This window comes from Monodelphis domestica, chromosome 6 (genome assembly GCF_027887165.1).
Source record: "Monodelphis domestica isolate mMonDom1 chromosome 6, mMonDom1.pri, whole genome shotgun sequence".
In the NCBI taxonomy this organism is placed as follows: domain Eukaryota; kingdom Metazoa; phylum Chordata; class Mammalia; order Didelphimorphia; family Didelphidae; genus Monodelphis; species Monodelphis domestica.
The window spans coordinates 25,404,107-25,423,290 of record NC_077232.1 but is presented as its reverse complement, the minus strand read 5'-3'; the positions used below and the strand labels follow the sequence as shown (position 1 = coordinate 25,423,290).

The following is a 19,184-nucleotide window of genomic DNA, read 5'->3' as shown; positions in this document are numbered from 1 at the left end:
ACATAGTTTGACCTGAGATCAAGAAATGAACCTTGGTTATTCATTACTGCCTAGCATTGTACTTGACATACAGGTATTGAATAGATTCTTTTGTTTCTGTGAATGAGAATTCACACTATTCTTCAAGAATCATTCAATTAACTAGAGGGAAAAACGTCATGAAGAATTCCTTTCATGAAGCACAAGTTTTTTTGTATTATGTGTACACATACATATTCACACATGTATTCTTAACTATCTTTTATTTTTACATAATTTGATTTACTGAATATCAGATTATATTATCTTTCTTCAATGCAGAATGTTATCTCTTGTAATAAATGGGATGGGAAAAGAAAAAGAGAGAGAAAGGCAGAAAAAAGGAATGGATAGAAAGAGACAGAGATTGAATCAAAGAAAGAGACAGAAATGAAGACACTTAGAGAGAGACAGACAGACAGAGAAAGTGAGCAAGGCCACAAGAGAAAAATTAATGCATAGATGAGCCTTTTCTATATTTGATAATCATATTGAATTACCTGGTCGACAAGCTTTATGACCCAGACCTTTTCATACAGCTAATATCTGCCAGAGCACCTATGTCTTCCTGGCTTCAAGGCCAGCTCTCACATGCTAGTAACAGCTACACTATGGTGGCTGTGGATGCAGTAGTAATGGAAGAAAGAATTGAACAGAACTAATCAAATAATAAAATTATTCTGATGATATGGAATTGGGGGGTGGTGGTTGGAGACATACTATTTTTTGCAAGTATTAGACAAGCTATTCTTGGTAGAGTTGAACATATTTTGCCTGACAGGAATGAAGGAAACAGAACTTTATTAAGTGTTTTTTATGTGTTAAATGTTTAACAAATATCATCTTATTTTATCTTGATTACAATCATTCCTTCCCTTTCACAATGACAATCAGTTGGGCTTCCAGATCAGTTCTTGGAGCCTTCAGTCTTGGAAATGAAACCTGGAAAATGTTTATACAAGGATTATAGCCCATTCCTCCTCAGCTGCCACACTGAATGAAGGAAAATTGATTTCTCCCACCAAAGTCCTTGACACTTTCAAATGTTTCATCATATGAAATGTATATAGATTCACTCTCTCCCTGCAGCCTTAGGCCACTTTGCTCCTCCTGTCTTGTGCTCCACTTACCACAGCTATGTTCTGTTACCTGTGCCTGCTCAGCACATCTCTGTTTGTAAGGAATGTGGCCAATGACACCAGGTGTGTGTCTGAAGACTCGTACTGGGAATTTGTTCATTATGGTTCCATAGCTAAAGTGTATGGGTCACTTGATTCCTACACTTGTCCCAAATTCACTTATGTTCAATTTGAAGATGCAGCTGACATTGAAGATGGTCTGTATAATTTGGACTGAAAATAGATTTTTGAATGGCCAACTGAAATCCCATTGCACCAAATTAAATGGAAGCCAAGGAGGAGAGAAATGTATTCAGTTCTTCTTGCTCTGATAAGTATGACTGATACAGGGGATAGAGAAACCAAGGTAACAAAAGGATAAGGTTAACTAAAAGATATTATAGTCCTAGAAACAGTAAACCTTCTAGACAGCCATCCCTTAGGAGATGTTATTCAGACAGTAAGAGGAGTAGAAGACATGTGTCCTCAGCCTTAATTCAGCTCTTGGTTTCATCCTCATGAAAGCAATGTAGCTCCACTACCTCTTGCCCAAAGAATTTCCCAAATATAAGACTGTTAAGTGAGACTTCTGAAAGTCTGAGAACAGAGAGTAAACTGAACAGGAAAAAAGGATAAGGTTGTATCAATAAAAATGAATTTTAAAATGTATGACAACTTGCTTTAGTGCTACAACTTAAGAACCACAGTTTTCTACCTACCTTACAGAATAAACTTCCACAATATATTTTCTCCCTTATTATAATGTAAACTCTTTGAAAACAGAGGATATCTTGCTTTGCTAATTGTATGCATAGAGCTTCTCATTTAGGAAGCACTAAACAAATGGTTAATTTGTTCATTCATTCATTTAAATTTGTATCCCCCATTACTAGCCCTGTGTCACAGAAAAAGAAGTCACTAAAATGTTGTTTGATTGATTTCACATCTAAAAGTTTTTAGAATCAATCACCAACCTATATTTACAGAATGAAAACAAATTTTTCTTCAAAAAAACCATCCATGTCATAAATCTTGTCTTCTTAGTGTCCCTCACACAACATGCAATATTACATAGAAGCTTGAAAAAATCTTCATTTTTCTCCCATTGTTGTCTATGGTATACATTGCTTTTTATAAAATGATTTCATTACAAAACTTTAAGGAACATTTTATTAGAAACATGAATCTCATTTTGTTCCTGAAGCACCTGAACCTCAGAGGGAGGACAATTTGCCCCAAATCATGCATTCTAGAGAACAGAAATTTTCAAGTATTCATATTTATTGGGAGGAGTTACATTAATTGTGATGACAATTGGGAAAGTCAAATTGAGTTACATAGTCTTTTTGCACCTCTCAAACCACCAGTAAAACTCCTTCATATAAAATCTATTGGCTGGAAACATATCAGTGATGACTTCCATTAAATCTTTTCTAATGTTTCTTAAATCAGGAAATAAAATGATCATAATTTATAAGACCATCTAAGTAGTAAAAGGAACAGCTTGTTGGACCTGATGTCAGAAAGAACAAGATTAAGTCCATCCTTAAATACTTAATAGCTGCTTGACCCTGGAAAATGTCCTTGATGTTTGTCAGCATTAGTTCTTTCATGTGAAAAGGAGAATATTATGTAACTCCTATGATCAAAATGAGATGTTCACAAAATGTTTTCCAAACCTTAAAGTGTTAAACAAATACTAATTGTTATTATAGGTTTTGGAGCTAGAAAAGGTATAGAAGAAATTTAGACTAAGATTTCATCCCCATTTTTAAATGAGGATAACGAGGGCCAAGAATATTGTGAATTGTCCAAGGTCTTATGTGGTGTAATTATCAGAAGTGGATCTTGACTCCATGTCCTCTAACTACAAATTCAAAGATCATTTCGTTACATTACACTAAAGGAGAAAATCAGGAGGAATCATTTTAAAGCATTATGAAAGCAGTAACCAAAGGAAGCTTTATTATCATCTTATTGGATTTCATTAGTTTGGGGTCTTTGGCTGTAAATAGAGTCCTTGTGTAATAATCAGATTCCTTTGGGGAAGGAGAGAGTATCTATGAAGGATGCATCTCCATATGGATTTTCTCTGCCAAGGAACTTCTCCATCATAACATCCCAGAATAATTAGAGATAACATAATATCGTTATTACCTCATAGGTGCCACCTTTTTTCACAATAAAACTTTGGAAATATAACAAAGAATTAGCCAAAGAATGTAATTATGTGATTTTCTTTTAATTAGCTTAACCTTCACCTGAAATGATCAATGTTTGCCCTTTTCCTTGATGAAATGGTGAACTCATTGGCATGCTGATTTAACAGTCAAGAGAGACATAGCCTCAGAGGGATTCTGTTGCAATGATGCAATATTATTTGGTTTTATTGCTACCAAGAGATATTATTACATGCCCTAGTCATTCCTAGGTTCTCTGTACTGTGAGCATTATTTTAAAGGAATGCTACTGACAATAAAGAACTTCTAAAATGGAGAGTGAAGTAAGTGCTTTTCTTTGTTTTATTTTAATAAAAGACTTATTAATATCTTGAAACCTTCCTGAGGATAACTTTTTTCTTCAAATACTATTTCATACGGACATATATTGAGAACTTGAAGGGACTTTAAAGGTCACTTCCTCTAGCTCTCTTATTTTACAGATGAGGAAATTGAAGCCCACAGATATTAAATTATTTGTCCCATGTCATGGAGCTTGTAAATGGCAGTCATCATTGCCACAGTGTCGAATTAAATAAAAGAAATTATTTCAAAGATGTGAAGTGCCAGAGAGAATAGTTATTCTGAAAAAAAAAGCCAGAGGGAGGAATTCTCATCATTTTTGTGGATTGAAACTTCAATATCTCTTTGTTATAATATAATGACCAAAATAATATAATGAACACTTAGACTTTCTAGGAAGGGAGGGACATGGCTTCAAAGAATAATGGGATGACATTCTCACTGTACTTTGCTTTTGTGAAAACTCATCAAAATAAATATATTTTGCATTGGAAACCATAGTTTACAACATCTATAAAAGGAAAATACAAATTGTTAAGGAATTTGAACTCATGACAAATGAGAATTAGTTCATGAAATAGGGAATATAAAGACTAGAGGAAAAGAAATGTTGATAGACTTGGTATTTTAATTGATTATTTGAAGGGATGTCATAAGGAGGAGTTATTAAACTTATCTAGTTTTCTTTCAAATCATCAAGGGTCAATCAGATGTAGAAGTGACAAAAAGGATAAATTTGGCTTGATATTAGAGAAACAATAAACCAGAAAAAAAAAAAACTTTACCTTTGCAATTTAAAGCTATTTAAAGGTATGTGTGGAGTTCCTTCTTCCTAGAATCATTCATTTTGAAGTGGCAGAACTATTAATCAGGCATGTAATTATGTTAATTTAATCTAAATTGTAGCCCCTTTCTCCTTTGAAAACCCATTTTGGACACTATCCTCTGACTTGGAACTCATGCATCCTATGGGAGGATGCCAGAAGCCTCTGCGCTACCTGGTGTTTGGGAAAAGACTTGATTCTTGTCACCATGTTTCCAGGCATCCAGGAGACTGGCCTTTAACCTGGACTGAGATAAAGTCTATCCAGCCAGAGAGACCCAAAAGGAATGACACCTATGACTTCATAAGAAAGGAAACTGAGGACGCAAGGCCTTTGTTTTGGACTTTTTAATTCTTGACACTCTTGGTCTGGAGACTTTTCTTGGTATGGCTGCTTTGGGCTAGCAAACTGGGGACAAGAACAGCAAACATATTAACTAGGCATGGCTAGGTAATTTTATTGCTATATCTCTTTCTCTTTAATTCCAACCTTTACTAATAAATAATTACAGATTAATAGTCTTGAAAGAATTTTAATTATAACATAATAGTGAATTTTTTAAGGTATGGCTGATTAGTGGGATATCGAGATCCTTTCTATCTAAAATTTGATATTTATTGAGGTAGTGAATTTTCTCCTTCAACTTTGCCCCTTCAAATATTCCAAGCATGATCAGTTATCATCTCCTACATGACACTATTCCCAGTTTTCCTGGTTTTGAGTCTTTGTTCTATCTTAAAATTATTTAATATAGGATATAATTGGGAATGTAGACTCTAAACAATCACCCTAGTACAAATACTAATAATATGAAAATAGGTCTTGATCAATGGACACATGTAAAACCCAATGGATTTGCTCATTGCTACAGGAGGGGTTTGGGAAGAGGAAAGAACATGATTAATGTAACCATGGGCAAATATTCTAAATTAATTAATTAAATAAATAGACTTTAAAATGTATTTAATATAATTTGCATTTACATATTTGCTTTTTCTACAAGAGGTTTATTTTTTAAGAAGTCACAATTTGACCAAGATAATAAATGTCATACAGAACTAATAGCATATTTATTAATATACATATATATGTATCATAGCATAATGAAATATATATAAATTTGCTTTTTTAATTTTGAGCAATTTCATTAGGATAGAGATATTACAATGTGTGCTATCTCTCTGGCAACTAGAGATCATACTCTAGTTATAATTTCATAGAAAAATTCTAGGCAATTTTTTTAAATATACAGAAATAACCTGTCCAAGGGTATATGGTTCTAGGCATTAGAATAGAGATATTAACTTTGAATTTTCTGACCCAAAGTTCAACATTCCATTCTCTATACCCCTGCCTAGGAAAGATTCATTCATTCATTAATTTACACATTAGCAATTTGTGAAAGATTGAAGTGCAAGACATTCCACTAGACAATGACTCTACAAAGGAACAGAGAAAGTAATTTTTAAACATAAACAATTTCATCATGTAATGCAGAATTAGTTGTCAGGAAGAAAATGTAATCAGCAAATATATTGCTTTTTGAAATATATTTGTGCCTATATTTACAGTTTATTTATTAAACAAAAGATATGATCATCTCCTCCATTCTTAAATTGAAGAGAGAAGCAGGAAAATAAGGAAAATAAGAATGCAACTATATATACAAAGTATATATAAAGTAATTACTAACAAACTAGGAAACTACCAACTAAGTCTTCCAGAAGAGGTTTGATTTAGGACACAGCACTTGAGTTGATCCTTGGAGGAAATTAAAGATACATGAGAAAGTGTGAACAAGGAATATTTTTTCAAGCAAAAGGAACATCCTATGAAAAGGCAAGGCAGTCAAAAATAGAATATTGTAGATGCAGAAGAGAAAGTCAGCTAATTGGGAGAGATTGTAGAGCTTATGATGGTAGGTAATTTCTAGTCATCCTGGAAAGGTAGGTTAGAGGAAGATTGTTAAGGACTATAGAAGCGAAGCAGAGGAGTTTATATTAGTAGTCATTATGGAGCCATTAGGTTCTTGATTTAGAGAATAATATGGAATGCCACTATGATCTGAGTTTTGGGAATATCTATTGAGCAACTTTATAGAAGAGGATAGAGTGTACAGATGACAAAGTGAAGGTGTGAAGAACAATTATTATTTCAATACTAAAATCAAAAGATGCTAAAACTGAAAGGCAAACTGGAGATATAGAATTAGATTTAAGAGACAGTGTGAACAGAGAACTGATAAGATGTGACAGTTGCTTAAAAGGGGAGAATGAAGATGATTAGACTAGAAGGATACTGAAACCACCAAGAGTCTAAAATGTTAGGAAAAGATTGGGGTTGAGTTGAAAAATAATTCATTAATGTTATTCATGTTGTAATTATTGATTATGAGATTTCTATGAGGAATCTAGCTGACATTTGAAAATGGTGTAGGACTAGAGCTCCAAAGAATGTGCTATATATATGTACATATAATGCACATATATGTATACATATACATAAATACTTCACATGTGTAATATAGTTTTATATCTGTATAAGTGAACATATATACATAACAAATTCACAAACATTCACACTGATATAGGAATAGATATATGCACACTTACACAGAGTTCTAGTATCTTTCTCAACTCCACTTCTCTTTTGTAACTGTAATCCCTGATTAGCTTAAAGAATTAGATCAATTGTTACTCCCTACCAGATGGTTATTCTAATGTGTCTTGTTGGAACTGTCCTTGTCTCTTTAATTTTAAGTTTTACATACTTGTTTTGTTAATTATTCTCCAACCCCAACTTTTCCTGCTTATCGTTTTTAATCCCTTTCCCCAGGAATATAGAAGATGATAGAGGAAATAAAGATACTGGAGGGTTACTTCTACATTTTTCTTCCTTTCTCTCTGTCTTTGTCTCCAAATCTGTCCTATCTATCTATATTGTCTCTGTTTTTCTATATCTGCCTCTGCCTCTCTGTCTCTCTCTCTTACTCACACATACACAAACACTCATATTCAGAAGTATTTAATTACTAGAGAGTGGGGCACATGATACAGCAGAGGTGATTGGATCGTCACTGTGGGAATTAATAAGGCCACATCACCAACTTTAAAGTTGAGAAGAGTAAGCTCTTCTGGAGGTAATGCAATCAATAGTATCAAATGTGATAGACATCAAGAAGGACATGGATGAGGAAAACCCAACAGATATTATGACTAAAGATGTTTTGTAAGTTTAGCAATAAAGACTTAATTGAGTGAGGATCCTAAAATAAGAAAAAAAATTGCCAGTGATTTTGAGTTAGAGTTGAAGTGGAGGGGAAAAGTAGATTAATTTTGTAGCAGTTTGGTTGTTTAAAAAGGATAGACAAAGGGATCAAAATTGAAAAAAATGACAAGATCATGTTTTTCTTCAATATGAGAAAGATTTGAGTGTCATTTTAGACAAGCAGGATAGGGACCAGTGAATGGAGAGAGTTTGAGAATTATAGTAAGATATGTTGATTTCAATTTTGAGCATTTGAGCAAGATAGGAACACATGGAATTAAGGGCTGCAAGTAGATATTTTAGCCAAATGACCAAAAAAGGCTCCTCACTTTCAGAAGATATAGCAAAGGAGAAAAGAATGAAGAATAATATTAAGAGGATGTGAGACTGAGAGTTGGGGAGAAGAGGAAGATCAAAATGGATTCTATAAAATAAGGATGAAAATTTTTCATCTCCTTAGAGGAAAAGAGGAAGTGGTATGATGTTAGTAAGTTTTGAGGTAGCTAGGTGATAATAGTAGATAGAAAAGAGCACTGACAGTTGGGAAGACTTTAACTTGAATATGACAGTCATTTACTATCTCTCCAAACCTTATCATTCTTTTTAGACCCTTGCAACCTCACTTTCTTCATCTGGAAGATAATGTGTTACTAATAATTATCAGTAATATTACTGAGAGCATCAAACAAGATAACTAATATTTATTTCTTAGGTCAGAGTTTAACACTTTATTTTGTTTGTTCTGCTACTCCAGGTTTTATTTTGAGGTGCTTTCATTCTTTTGTGGTTGTCCAGAGGGCAGTTGGTAGGTTCCAAGGGTTTCTTACTCTGCCATATTGGCAAACACAGTATATACAATTTTATTCCCCTTTAAGAATGGATCCCAATGGCTCTTCAGAATGGTTGTATTCATTCACAGTTCCACCAAAAGTCAATTAGAGTCCCAATTTCCCCACATGCCCTCAAATATTTATCATTTTCCTTCTTATTGTAATTGCCAATATGATAGGAATGAAGTGTTGCCTTAGTGTTGCTTAAAGTGTTGCTTTAATGTATATTTCTCTAATTAAGAGTGGTTTGGAATATATTTTCATGTATCTAAAAATACTTTTAATTTCTTCATCTTAGAACTGCCTATTCAAATTTTTTTGATCATTTATTAATGAGAAAATGACATCCTTATGAATTTCACTCAGTTCTCAATATATTTGAGAAATGAGGTCTTTGTTAGAGACACTTGATGTAATTTATTTTTCCAAAGTTTGTTGCTTCCCTTCCAATATTGGTTACATTGGCTCTGTTTGGGCAAAACATTTTTAATTTAATATAGTCAAATTTATCTATTTTGTGTTCTCTTATTTATCCAATTATGTTCTGTCTTCTTCTTTCATCATTAATTCTTCTCTTATTCAAGATTTAGTTACAAGATATGACAAATAAGCTATTTTGTGATTCCCTAAATTGTTTATGATATCATGCTGTATTTTTAAATCAAGCATCCATTTTGAGTTTATCTTAGTATATCAAGTGAAATGTTGGTCATTGTCTAGTTTCTGCCATACTATTTGCATTTTTACAGCAGTTTTTGTATAATAGTGATTTCTCCCAAAACCTAGATCTCTGGATTTGTCAAAGATAAGATAAGGTTATATTAGATTACTAAGGTCATTCTATTACTGGGTTATGACTAGCAATCTAATATATTAATATAATGGTTTTCCTTCTAATGCTAGCTATATTGATTTTATTTGTAAAATCCCTTTTGAATGCAATATTTTGAATTTTTTCATTTTACATATCACTATATTTTTTGTTTTTATTTATAATTTTCTCCTATCCAAAAATTGTATAGGAAATATGTTCCATCTTCTAATTTGCTTATGATATCTCCATTTATACCTAGATCATGTAACTATCTTGATATATGAGATATTTGTCAAATATATGAGATATTTGTCTATATTTAGTTTCTTCCAAGTTTCTTTCCAGTTTTCCCAACTTTTAAAAACAAATACTGAATACTTATTCTTGAAACTTTGATAATTATTTTGGCAAATATAAGGATACTCTAATCTTGTACACCTGTTTATTGCTATCCGTTCTGTTCTGCTAATCTACTTTGCTATTTCTTAGCCATTATCAGATAGTTGGGAAAATTACTACTTTATAATTTAATTCAATCCTGATATGACTAGACATCCTTCTGTGACATTCTTTTCATTATTTCATTTCATACTATTGACATTTTGTTTTTCTTTTTTTATTCTGAAATATTGAATTTTCTATTTATTGCTCCTGAAGTATAGTTCTTAGTCAAAGAGTTGGCAAAGAACAAGGATGAATAATATATATTTGGACAATAACTGAATATTTCTAGCATATAAATTCTGAAAATGGACCAAATAAATTAAAGAAAACTTTGAAATACATTCTTTTCCATCTTTTGTCTTCCTCATTCCTTTCTTAACCCTTTCTTTGCTATAGTAAGGAAATGCCACAGCATTCTAAAGATCAGTGATTAATATCCTAGTAAGTTTTTCTAGATTAGTGATTATTATTATAGATCAGTGATTAATACTCAAGTTAATACTTGTTAATTAGAGATATGGAAAAGTACATGAGAAAAAATTATAATATGCTAAAATATAACTATTGCTAAGAGATAAATAGGATATTATTCCAAAGGAAGGAACTGAGATAAAGAAACTTTAAAGATCACTTCATTAGAAGTCTATGATATGAGCCATTTAGAGAAATTTTTTCATACATAAAAAAGATGGAAAGCACATAAGCTCCCTCTTGGGCTTCTGGGAATAATTTTCATTTGCCTGTCAGTTAATTAACATTTACTCAGCATTTGCTAAACTCCTAACATAAAACAAAACACTGGGTTTAGAATTCAAGGCAGAAACATTGTTCACAACCCAAGAATCTTGAATTTGAAATGAGATAAAATGAAGACAAATATTTATAGCACACATATAGAAGAGATTAAAGAGAATCTTGATGGGAAGATGTAATAAGTAAACAAGGAAAAAAGGTTTATTAATATTTCATTATTATATTATATAATGAAGTTATATAATATATAATTATATCAATATAGTATATAATATGATTCTATAATATATAATAATAATTATTATTCATTGTTGAGATTAAAATAGATTCATAAGGTATTAGGAAGGTTTACATGTTTCAAAAGGCACAAGGGAGCACTACAGATATAAAGGAAAATCAATGAAAAGGCACATAAATGGGGTATGAAGTTTCATTGACTAAGCAAAAAAAAATAAAGAAAACAAAGAGGCCATTGTAACTGAAATGTGGACTACTAGGAAGATAGGAGAGCATAATGTTAGGAATATGAATAATAACTATCTAATGGGGCTATTTTAACAGTCAAATTAGATTATATAAATCTATGCTTTATAAAATATAACAACTCTTATCTAGAAATATAGGAAGTTTCAAGACATGATATGTGCTAAAGATATGATGATATCTGCTGAATTAAAGTTCGGTGATCAATGGAAAGATTTTAGAGTCTGAACAATAATTGTCCCATTTGTAAAATGGACATTTATGCTCTTGGACCAACCTCAACTGGTTGTCCTGTTGCCCTAATAAAGTCATGAATGAAAATAAATTTAAACTGTAAATGAAAAAAGAATTTTTTTTATTATTCTCCAGTGTTTTCTGTTTTAATTTCAATTAATAACTGTTACATTAAATACCTAGTTAATTCCCTTCTTTCTTCACTCATTAGAGAATGAATCACATGACAAAAGATCTATTTATATATCTATCTATGTCTTATTTATTTCTATGTATCAGTTCTTTATCTGGAGGTGAACATACTTAAGTCATTCTTCAAAAACTTTTCTGCTGCTGTATATAATATCCTTGGGGTTCTGTTTATTTCCCTCATCATAATTTTATGTGGGTCTTTCCATGTTTTTTACAAATTTAAAGTGTTAGTCATTTCTTATGATGGAGTGGTATTCCATCACAATCATATTTCACAACTTATTTAATCATTCACCAATTGATGGACACGTATGCAATTTCCAGTTCTTTACTAAAACAAAGAAAGCTGCTAGAAATATTTTATAACATATAGATTCTTTTCTTTTTAATCAAACCTGTGATTTCATTGGTTACCAGATACTACAAATAAAGAAACCCACATTGATAGTGCATTTAAGCAACTGTCATGTAACTAACAGCTTTAAAGTGTTTTTTAGGCCTTTTCTAGATGAAATGGTTTTCCCATAAATGTGGAAGAAATGTGCTAGAAATAAGACTTGAATTAAATACAACTTTCTGCCTCTCACTGACTTGATGGTCTTAGTCCTCTCCTTCTGGGTGGCCTTTAATGAATAGCATTTGTTTTTTAACCACAATTTCATGTATAATTTAAAATGTATGGTTTTAGCATTAGGAATGATTTTAAATAATATCTAACTTGTCTATTCATCTGTTTTATTATATTTCTTAACAGGCATGTTGGATCATTTTTTACTCCATCAGGATTCCAATTCAGAAGGCTAAAACATGTACCTTTCACCAAATACATCTAACATTAAAGAAAATAAACTCCACTGTTTAACTTTCATAAATCTAGTTCCTATAATTAATTAAGTGAAAAATTTATTTCTAAAAAATTTCTAGTTTCATTCCAGATGTTGAATTTTGGCTGAACTTTAAACTAAATCAACTTGATTTATGTAAAAATGATAATAACTAGTAGCTGTAATGTGATTTAAAATATTCAAAGCAAATTGTATATAATATTTCATTTGTTCCTCAGCACACTTTAAATAATAGTGTTATGTTATTATTCACATTTTATGAATGAGGAAACTGAGACTGAAAGAAGTTGAGCAATTACTCAAAGTCTGGGGAAAAATTTGATATCTAGTCTTCCCCACACCAATCTCGGTGCTCTATGAACTTCACACAAGGAAGAAAAAGAAAGAAGGGGCAACAGAAAAAAAAAACAGATAGGAATATGGAATAATCAAGAAGTTGGCAGAAAAATAGAAAGAATGGAAAATAAAAATACCACTAAATTCATTTTGCTGGGCCTTACACAAAGTCCAGAGCTTCGAAAAATATTCTTTGTCATTTTCTTAATCATATATATTATCACTGTGACAGGGAACCTACTCATTGTCTTAACTATGACCGTCAGTCAAAGTTTGAGATCACCCATGTACTTTTTTCTAACCTTCCTGTCCCTCATGGATGCTGCCTACTCTTCAGTCATTGCTCCTAAGATGATTGTAGATTTACTCTATGAAAGAACAACCATCTCCCTGGAAGGCTGCCTGATCCAGGTCTTTTCAGAACATTTTTTTGGTAGTGTTGGCATCATCCTTCTTGTGGTGATGGCTTATGATCGCTATGTGGCCATCTGTAAACCCCTGCACTACATGACCATCATGAATCCTCGTGTATGCCACCTGCTAGTGGCAGCAGCTTGGATAGGAGGTTCCATACATGGCACTATACAACTACTTTTCATGATCAATGTTCCTTTCTGTGGCCCTAACATTATAGACCATTTCCTATGTGACTTGTTCCCATTGCTGAAATTGGCCTGCATGGATACTCAAGTTCTTGGTCTATTAGTCATCGCCAACAGTGGAATATTGTGCCTGTTAACCTTTCTTTTGTTAATTGTCTCCTATATTATTATCCTCTCCTCCCTTAAGGGTGGTAGTTCAGAAGGAAGGCGAAAGGCCTTTTCTACCTGTAGCTCTCATATCACAGTGGTCATCTTGTTTTTTGCTCCCTGTATATTCTTGTATGTAAGACCAGTGACCACTTTTACTATAGACAAGGCTGTGTCTGTATGTTGTACTCTAATTACTCCTATGTTAAACCCCTTGATCTACACCCTTAGGAATACAGAGGTTAAAAATGCCATGAGAAAACTCTGGATAAGATGATTACCTTTGGCTATTTAGGAAAAACCATGCAACCAACTGGAAATCATTAAAATCTAATGGAAACAAGAACATGTTTGGATGAAATTATATTTTATTCATTGAATACACTCCTTTCACTAACAAAGAGCACAATGATTTCATGAGTTGAAAAAGGAAATATGAAACTGCTCCTGCATCCTTGCCAACAAAACCTGGAGTCAGGAAGAATTAGATATGACTACATCAAATGAACAGCAACAACAAAAATGAGTATGCTTATCTATACAATTATAGACATGAAACTATCTTTAAAATTAGATAAACAGAGAAAGAACAAACCAATGAAGGACAAAGAAAGAGATTAACAATGCAATGCTTACAAGTTATAATTGTTACTTATATGTTTGTATTTAAAATTAATTAACTTTTAAGTTCAAATTTATAGTAGGTTTTACAGAGTTGTAATCTTGTGTAACAGGTATCTTGAATATGTTGCTAATGATATTCTGTTTCCTGATTTAATTGAGGTTAAAAATTCAGTTTATGATATCTATATTTACTTATATGTTGTGCATAATCAACTCAATTTATAATAATGGATAGTCATTTTCCTTCTGGGGCTCATTCTCAAAATTGGGATATTTCGATCTATTGTTTTCATAAGGAAATTAACTGTTCCAGCTGACTGATTCTGTATATCTACAGAAATGCTTAGGACTCTGCTGGCCTGGAAGAGAGGATTTCTTTCTTCTTGTCAATATATATTTTTTCAATTTAAACATTTTATTTGGTCAATTTCAAACATTATTCATTGAATACAAAAATCATTTTCTTTTTCTCCCTCCACCCCTCTCCTAGCTGATAATAGCTGACATACAATTCCACTGGGTATCACGTGTGTCCTGGTTCCAAATCCATTCCCATGTTGTTGGTATTTATGCTAGGATGTTCATTTAGAGTCTCCATCCCCAATCATGTCTCCTCGGCTCCTCTATTCAAGCAGTTGCCTTTCTTCGGTGTTTTTGTTCCCACGGTTTGTCCTCTGCTTGTGGATAGTGATTTTTCATGTAGATCCCTGCAGGTTGTTCAGGATCACTGCATTGACACTAATGGAGAAGTCCATTACATTTGATTGTACCACAGTGTGTCAGTCTCTGTGTACAATGTTTTCCTGATTCTGCTCCTCTCACTCTGCATCACTTGCTGGAGGTTTTTCCAGTCTCCATGGCATTTCTCCACTTTATTATTCCTTTGAGCACAATAGTATTGAATCACCAACATATACCACAATTTGTTTAGCCATTCCCCAATTGAAGAGCATCCCCCACATTTTCCATTTTTTTTTGCCACCACAAAGAGCGCAGCTATGAATATTCTTGTAAAGATCTTTTCCCTTATTATCTCTTTGGGGTACAATCCCAGCAATGCTATGACTAGGTCAAAGGGCAGAAAGTCTTTTATCACCCTTTGGGTATGGTTCCAAATTGCCCTCAAGAATTGTTGGATCAATTCACAGCTCCACCAGGAATGAATTAATGTCACTACTTTGCTACATTCCTTCCAACATTCATTATTTTCCATAGCTGTCATGTTGGTGAAACTGCTATATGTGAGTTGGTACCTCAGAGTTATTTTGATTTGCATCTCTCTGATTATGAGAGATGTAGAACACTTTTCATAAGTTTATTAAAAGTTTTGATTTCTTTAGCTGAAAACTGCCTATTGGTGTCCCTTGCCCATTTGCCATTTGGAGAATAGCTTGATTTTTTTGTACAATTGATTTAGCTCATTGTAAATTTGAGTAATTAAACCATTGGAAGAGGTTTTTGTTATGAAGATTGTTTCCCAATTTGTTGCTTCCCTTCTGATTTTAGTTACATTGGTTTTGTTTATACGAAACCTTTTTAATTTGATGTAGTCGAAATTATTTATTTTACATTTTGAGGCTCTTTCTAAGTCTTGCATGGTTTTAAAATCTTTCCCTTCCCAAAGGTCTGATATGTATACTATTCTGTGTTCACATAATTTACTTGTTTCCTTCTTTATGTTCAGGTTATTCATCCATTCTGAGTTTATCTTGGTGTAGGGTGTGAGGTGTTGATCCCAACCATATCTCTCCCACACTATCTTCCAGTTTTCCCAGCAGTTTTTATTAAATAGAGGATTTTTGTCCCCAAAACTAGGGTCATTGGGTTTTTCATAGACTGTCTTGCTGAGGTCACTTACCCCAAGTCTATTCCACTGATCCTCCTTTCTGTCTCTTAGTCAGTGCCAAATTGTTTTGATGATCACTGCTTTATAATATAGTTTGAGATCTGGGACTGCAAGGCCTCCTTCCTTTGCATTTTTTTCATTATTTCCCTCGGTATCCTTGATCTTTTGTTCTTCCAAATGAACTTTGTTATGTTTTTTTTTCTAGTTCAATAAAAAAAATTTGGAAGTTCAATGGGTATGGCAATAAATAGGTACATAAGTCTGGGTAGGATGGTCATTTTTATTATATTGGCTCATCCTATCCATGAGCAGTTAATGTTTTTCCAAGTGCTCAGATCTAGTTTTAGTTCTGTGGAAAGTGTTTTGTAGTTGTGTTCATATAGTTCTTGCGTTTGTCTCAAGAAAATAAATTCCTAAATATTTTGTATTGTCTGAGGTGATTTTGAATGGAATTTCTCTTTCTAATTCCTGCTACTGAGACGTTTTAGAGATTTTTATAAATGCTGATGACTTGTGTGGGTTTATTTTGCATCCTGCAACTTTGCTAAAATTGTTGATTATTTCCACTAGCTTTTTGGTTGATTTTCTAGGATTTGTTAAGTAGACCATCATGTCATCCATAAAGAGTGATAGCTTGGTCTCGTCATTGACAATTTGAATACCCTAAATTTATTTTTCTTCTCTAATTGCTACTGCTAGTGTTTCTAATACAATATTGAATAATAAAGGTGATAAGGGGAATCCTTGTTTCACTACTGATCTTATTGGGAATGCACCTAGTTTATCTTCATTGGAGATGATGTTGGCTGATGGTTTTAGATAGATACCGTTTATTATTTTAGGAAGGGTCCTTCTATTCCTAGACTTTCTAGTGTTTTCAATATGAATGGGTGTTGTATTTTATCAAAGGCTTTTCCTGCATCTATTGAGATAATCATGTGATTTTTGTAGGTTTGCTTGTTGATGGTCAATTATGTGGATGGTTTTCCTGATATTGAACCATCCTTGCATTCCTGGTATAAGTCCTACCTGATCAAAGTGAATAACCCTTGTGATGACTTGCTGAAGTCTTTTTGCTAGTATCCTGCTTAAGATTTTTGCATCTATGTTCATTAAGGAGTTATGTCTGTATTTTTCTTTCTCTATTTTTGGTCTGCCTGGATTTGGGATTAGTACAATATTTGTGTTGTATAATGAATTTGGTAGAACTCCCTCGTTGCTTATTATGTCAAATAGGTTGTATAGTGTTGGGATTAGCTGTTCTTTGAATGTTTGATAGAATTCACTTGTGAATCCATCAGTCCCTGTGAATTTTTTTCTTTGGGAGTTCTTTGATGACCTATTCAATTTCTTTTTCTGATATGGGATTATTTAAGAATTCTATTTCTTCTTCTGTTAATCTAGGCAATTTATAATTTTGTAAATATTCATCCATATCACCTAGATTGGAATATTTTTTGCCATATAGTTGGAAAACATAGTTTTTAATCATTGCCTTAATTTCCTCTTCATTGGAGGTGAGTTCTCCCCATCTCTAATACTGTTAATTTGACTTTCTTCTTAACTCTTTTTATTAGATTGACCAGTATTTTGTCTATTTCGTTTGTTTTTTCAAAATACCAGCTTCTAGTCTTATTTATTAGTTCAATAGTTCTATCACTTTCCATTTTATTAATTTCTCCCTTAATTTTTAGGATCTCTAATTTGGTTTTCTTCTGGGGATTTTTAATTTGTTTGCTTTCAAGTTTTTTGATTTGTTTTTCCAATTCATTGATCTTTGCCCTCCCTAATTTGTTAATATATTAACTCAAGGATATAAAATTTCCCCTGAGTACTGCTTTGGCAGCATCCCATAGAGTTTGAAAGGATGTATCATCATTGTCATTTTCTTCAATGAAATTATTAATTGTTTCTATTATTTGTTCTCTGACTAGTCGATTTTGAAGAATCATATTATTAAATTTCAAATTAGTTTTTGATTTAGCTCTCCTCGTACCCTTACTGATCATTATTTTTATTGCCTTATGTTCTGAAAAAGGTTGCATTTATTATTTCTGCTTTTCTGCAGTTGTATGCCATGTCTTTATGACATAGTACATGGTCAATCTTTGTGAATGTGGCATATGCTGCTGAAAAGAAGTTGTATTCCTTTTTGTCCCTATTTATTTTTCTCCATATATCTACTAATTCTAATTTTTCTAAAATTTCATTCACCCCTTTTACCTCATTCTTATTTATTTTTTGATTTGATTAATCTAAATTTGATAGCAATAGGTTCAGGTTTCCCACTAGTATGGTTTTACTATCTATTTTCAATATAAAACTTTTAAGTTCTTAAAACACTTTACCTCAGGAAGTCTCAGAACAACAGTAAGACAGATGCTATTATTATCCCAGTTTTAAAGATGAAGAAATATGCTGAGATATATTAAATGAGATACTTGATAAATATCTGAGTGAATTTTTGAATGTAAAACTTCCTGACTACAGGACCAATGGTTTGGCCTCTGTGCAATCTAAATGCTGGGCTTACTTCTAGATCAGTCTATGTAGCAAGATTTTCATAAAGATCATGCAAATAATAAGGAATAAAGTGGAAACATTTTTTACTTAAAATTAGACTCACATAATATCATATCTAAAAATACTTTAAACCAAAACTTTTCTATTAACAAATGTGAAAACTGAGGCTATCTTTGAGATACCAAATTGCACCTATAAGATTAGCTAATATGATAAAAAAAGAAAATAAACAATTCTGGAAGGGATTTAGAAAAATTGGGACACTAGCAGTTTTGAACTGATCCAACCATTCTGGATAGCAGTATATAAATCTATTCAAGAACATTTTTTAGAATTTTTTTAATTAATTAATTTAGAATATTTTTCCGTGGTTATAGGATTCACATTCTTTCCCCTCTGTAAACCTCAAAATTTCTTAGACTTATAAATGTTGGAAATTTCACCATTGGGATATTTCATACTTGGAAAATTTCTTACTGATAGTCTATTGGAATGGGAACCCCATTGGCATGGGAGGTTCCCCCTCTTCCCTTCTTCAGATTACTTTAGGACAGAAACCTTTTGCTGAACAATGGAAAGGACTTTGACCTATGCTTAAGCATAGAACAGGAATTTCTTTGAGTCATGATTGATTTTAGAATTGATACAATGGAGATACTTGGAATCAATCTCCACCCTATTCAGTCCTAACAGGATTGAGTAAGGGCTGCAGCCTAGATCAAAATTTAATTATTCCAATCTCTACCCTACTCAGGTTAACAA

General features: G+C 32.5%; 1 protein-coding gene across 1 annotated transcript; it reads left to right on the top strand.

Moving 5' to 3' along the window:
* The first annotated feature begins 12,800 nt into the window (after positions 1–12,800).
* On the top strand, positions 12,801–13,706 carry LOC100015106 (olfactory receptor 4C6-like). The gene has a single exon (XM_016423533.1). The coding sequence runs from the start codon at positions 12,801–12,803 to the stop codon at positions 13,704–13,706; it is 906 nt and encodes a 301-aa protein (XP_016279019.1).
* Positions 13,707–19,184: the final 5,478 nt, after the last annotated feature.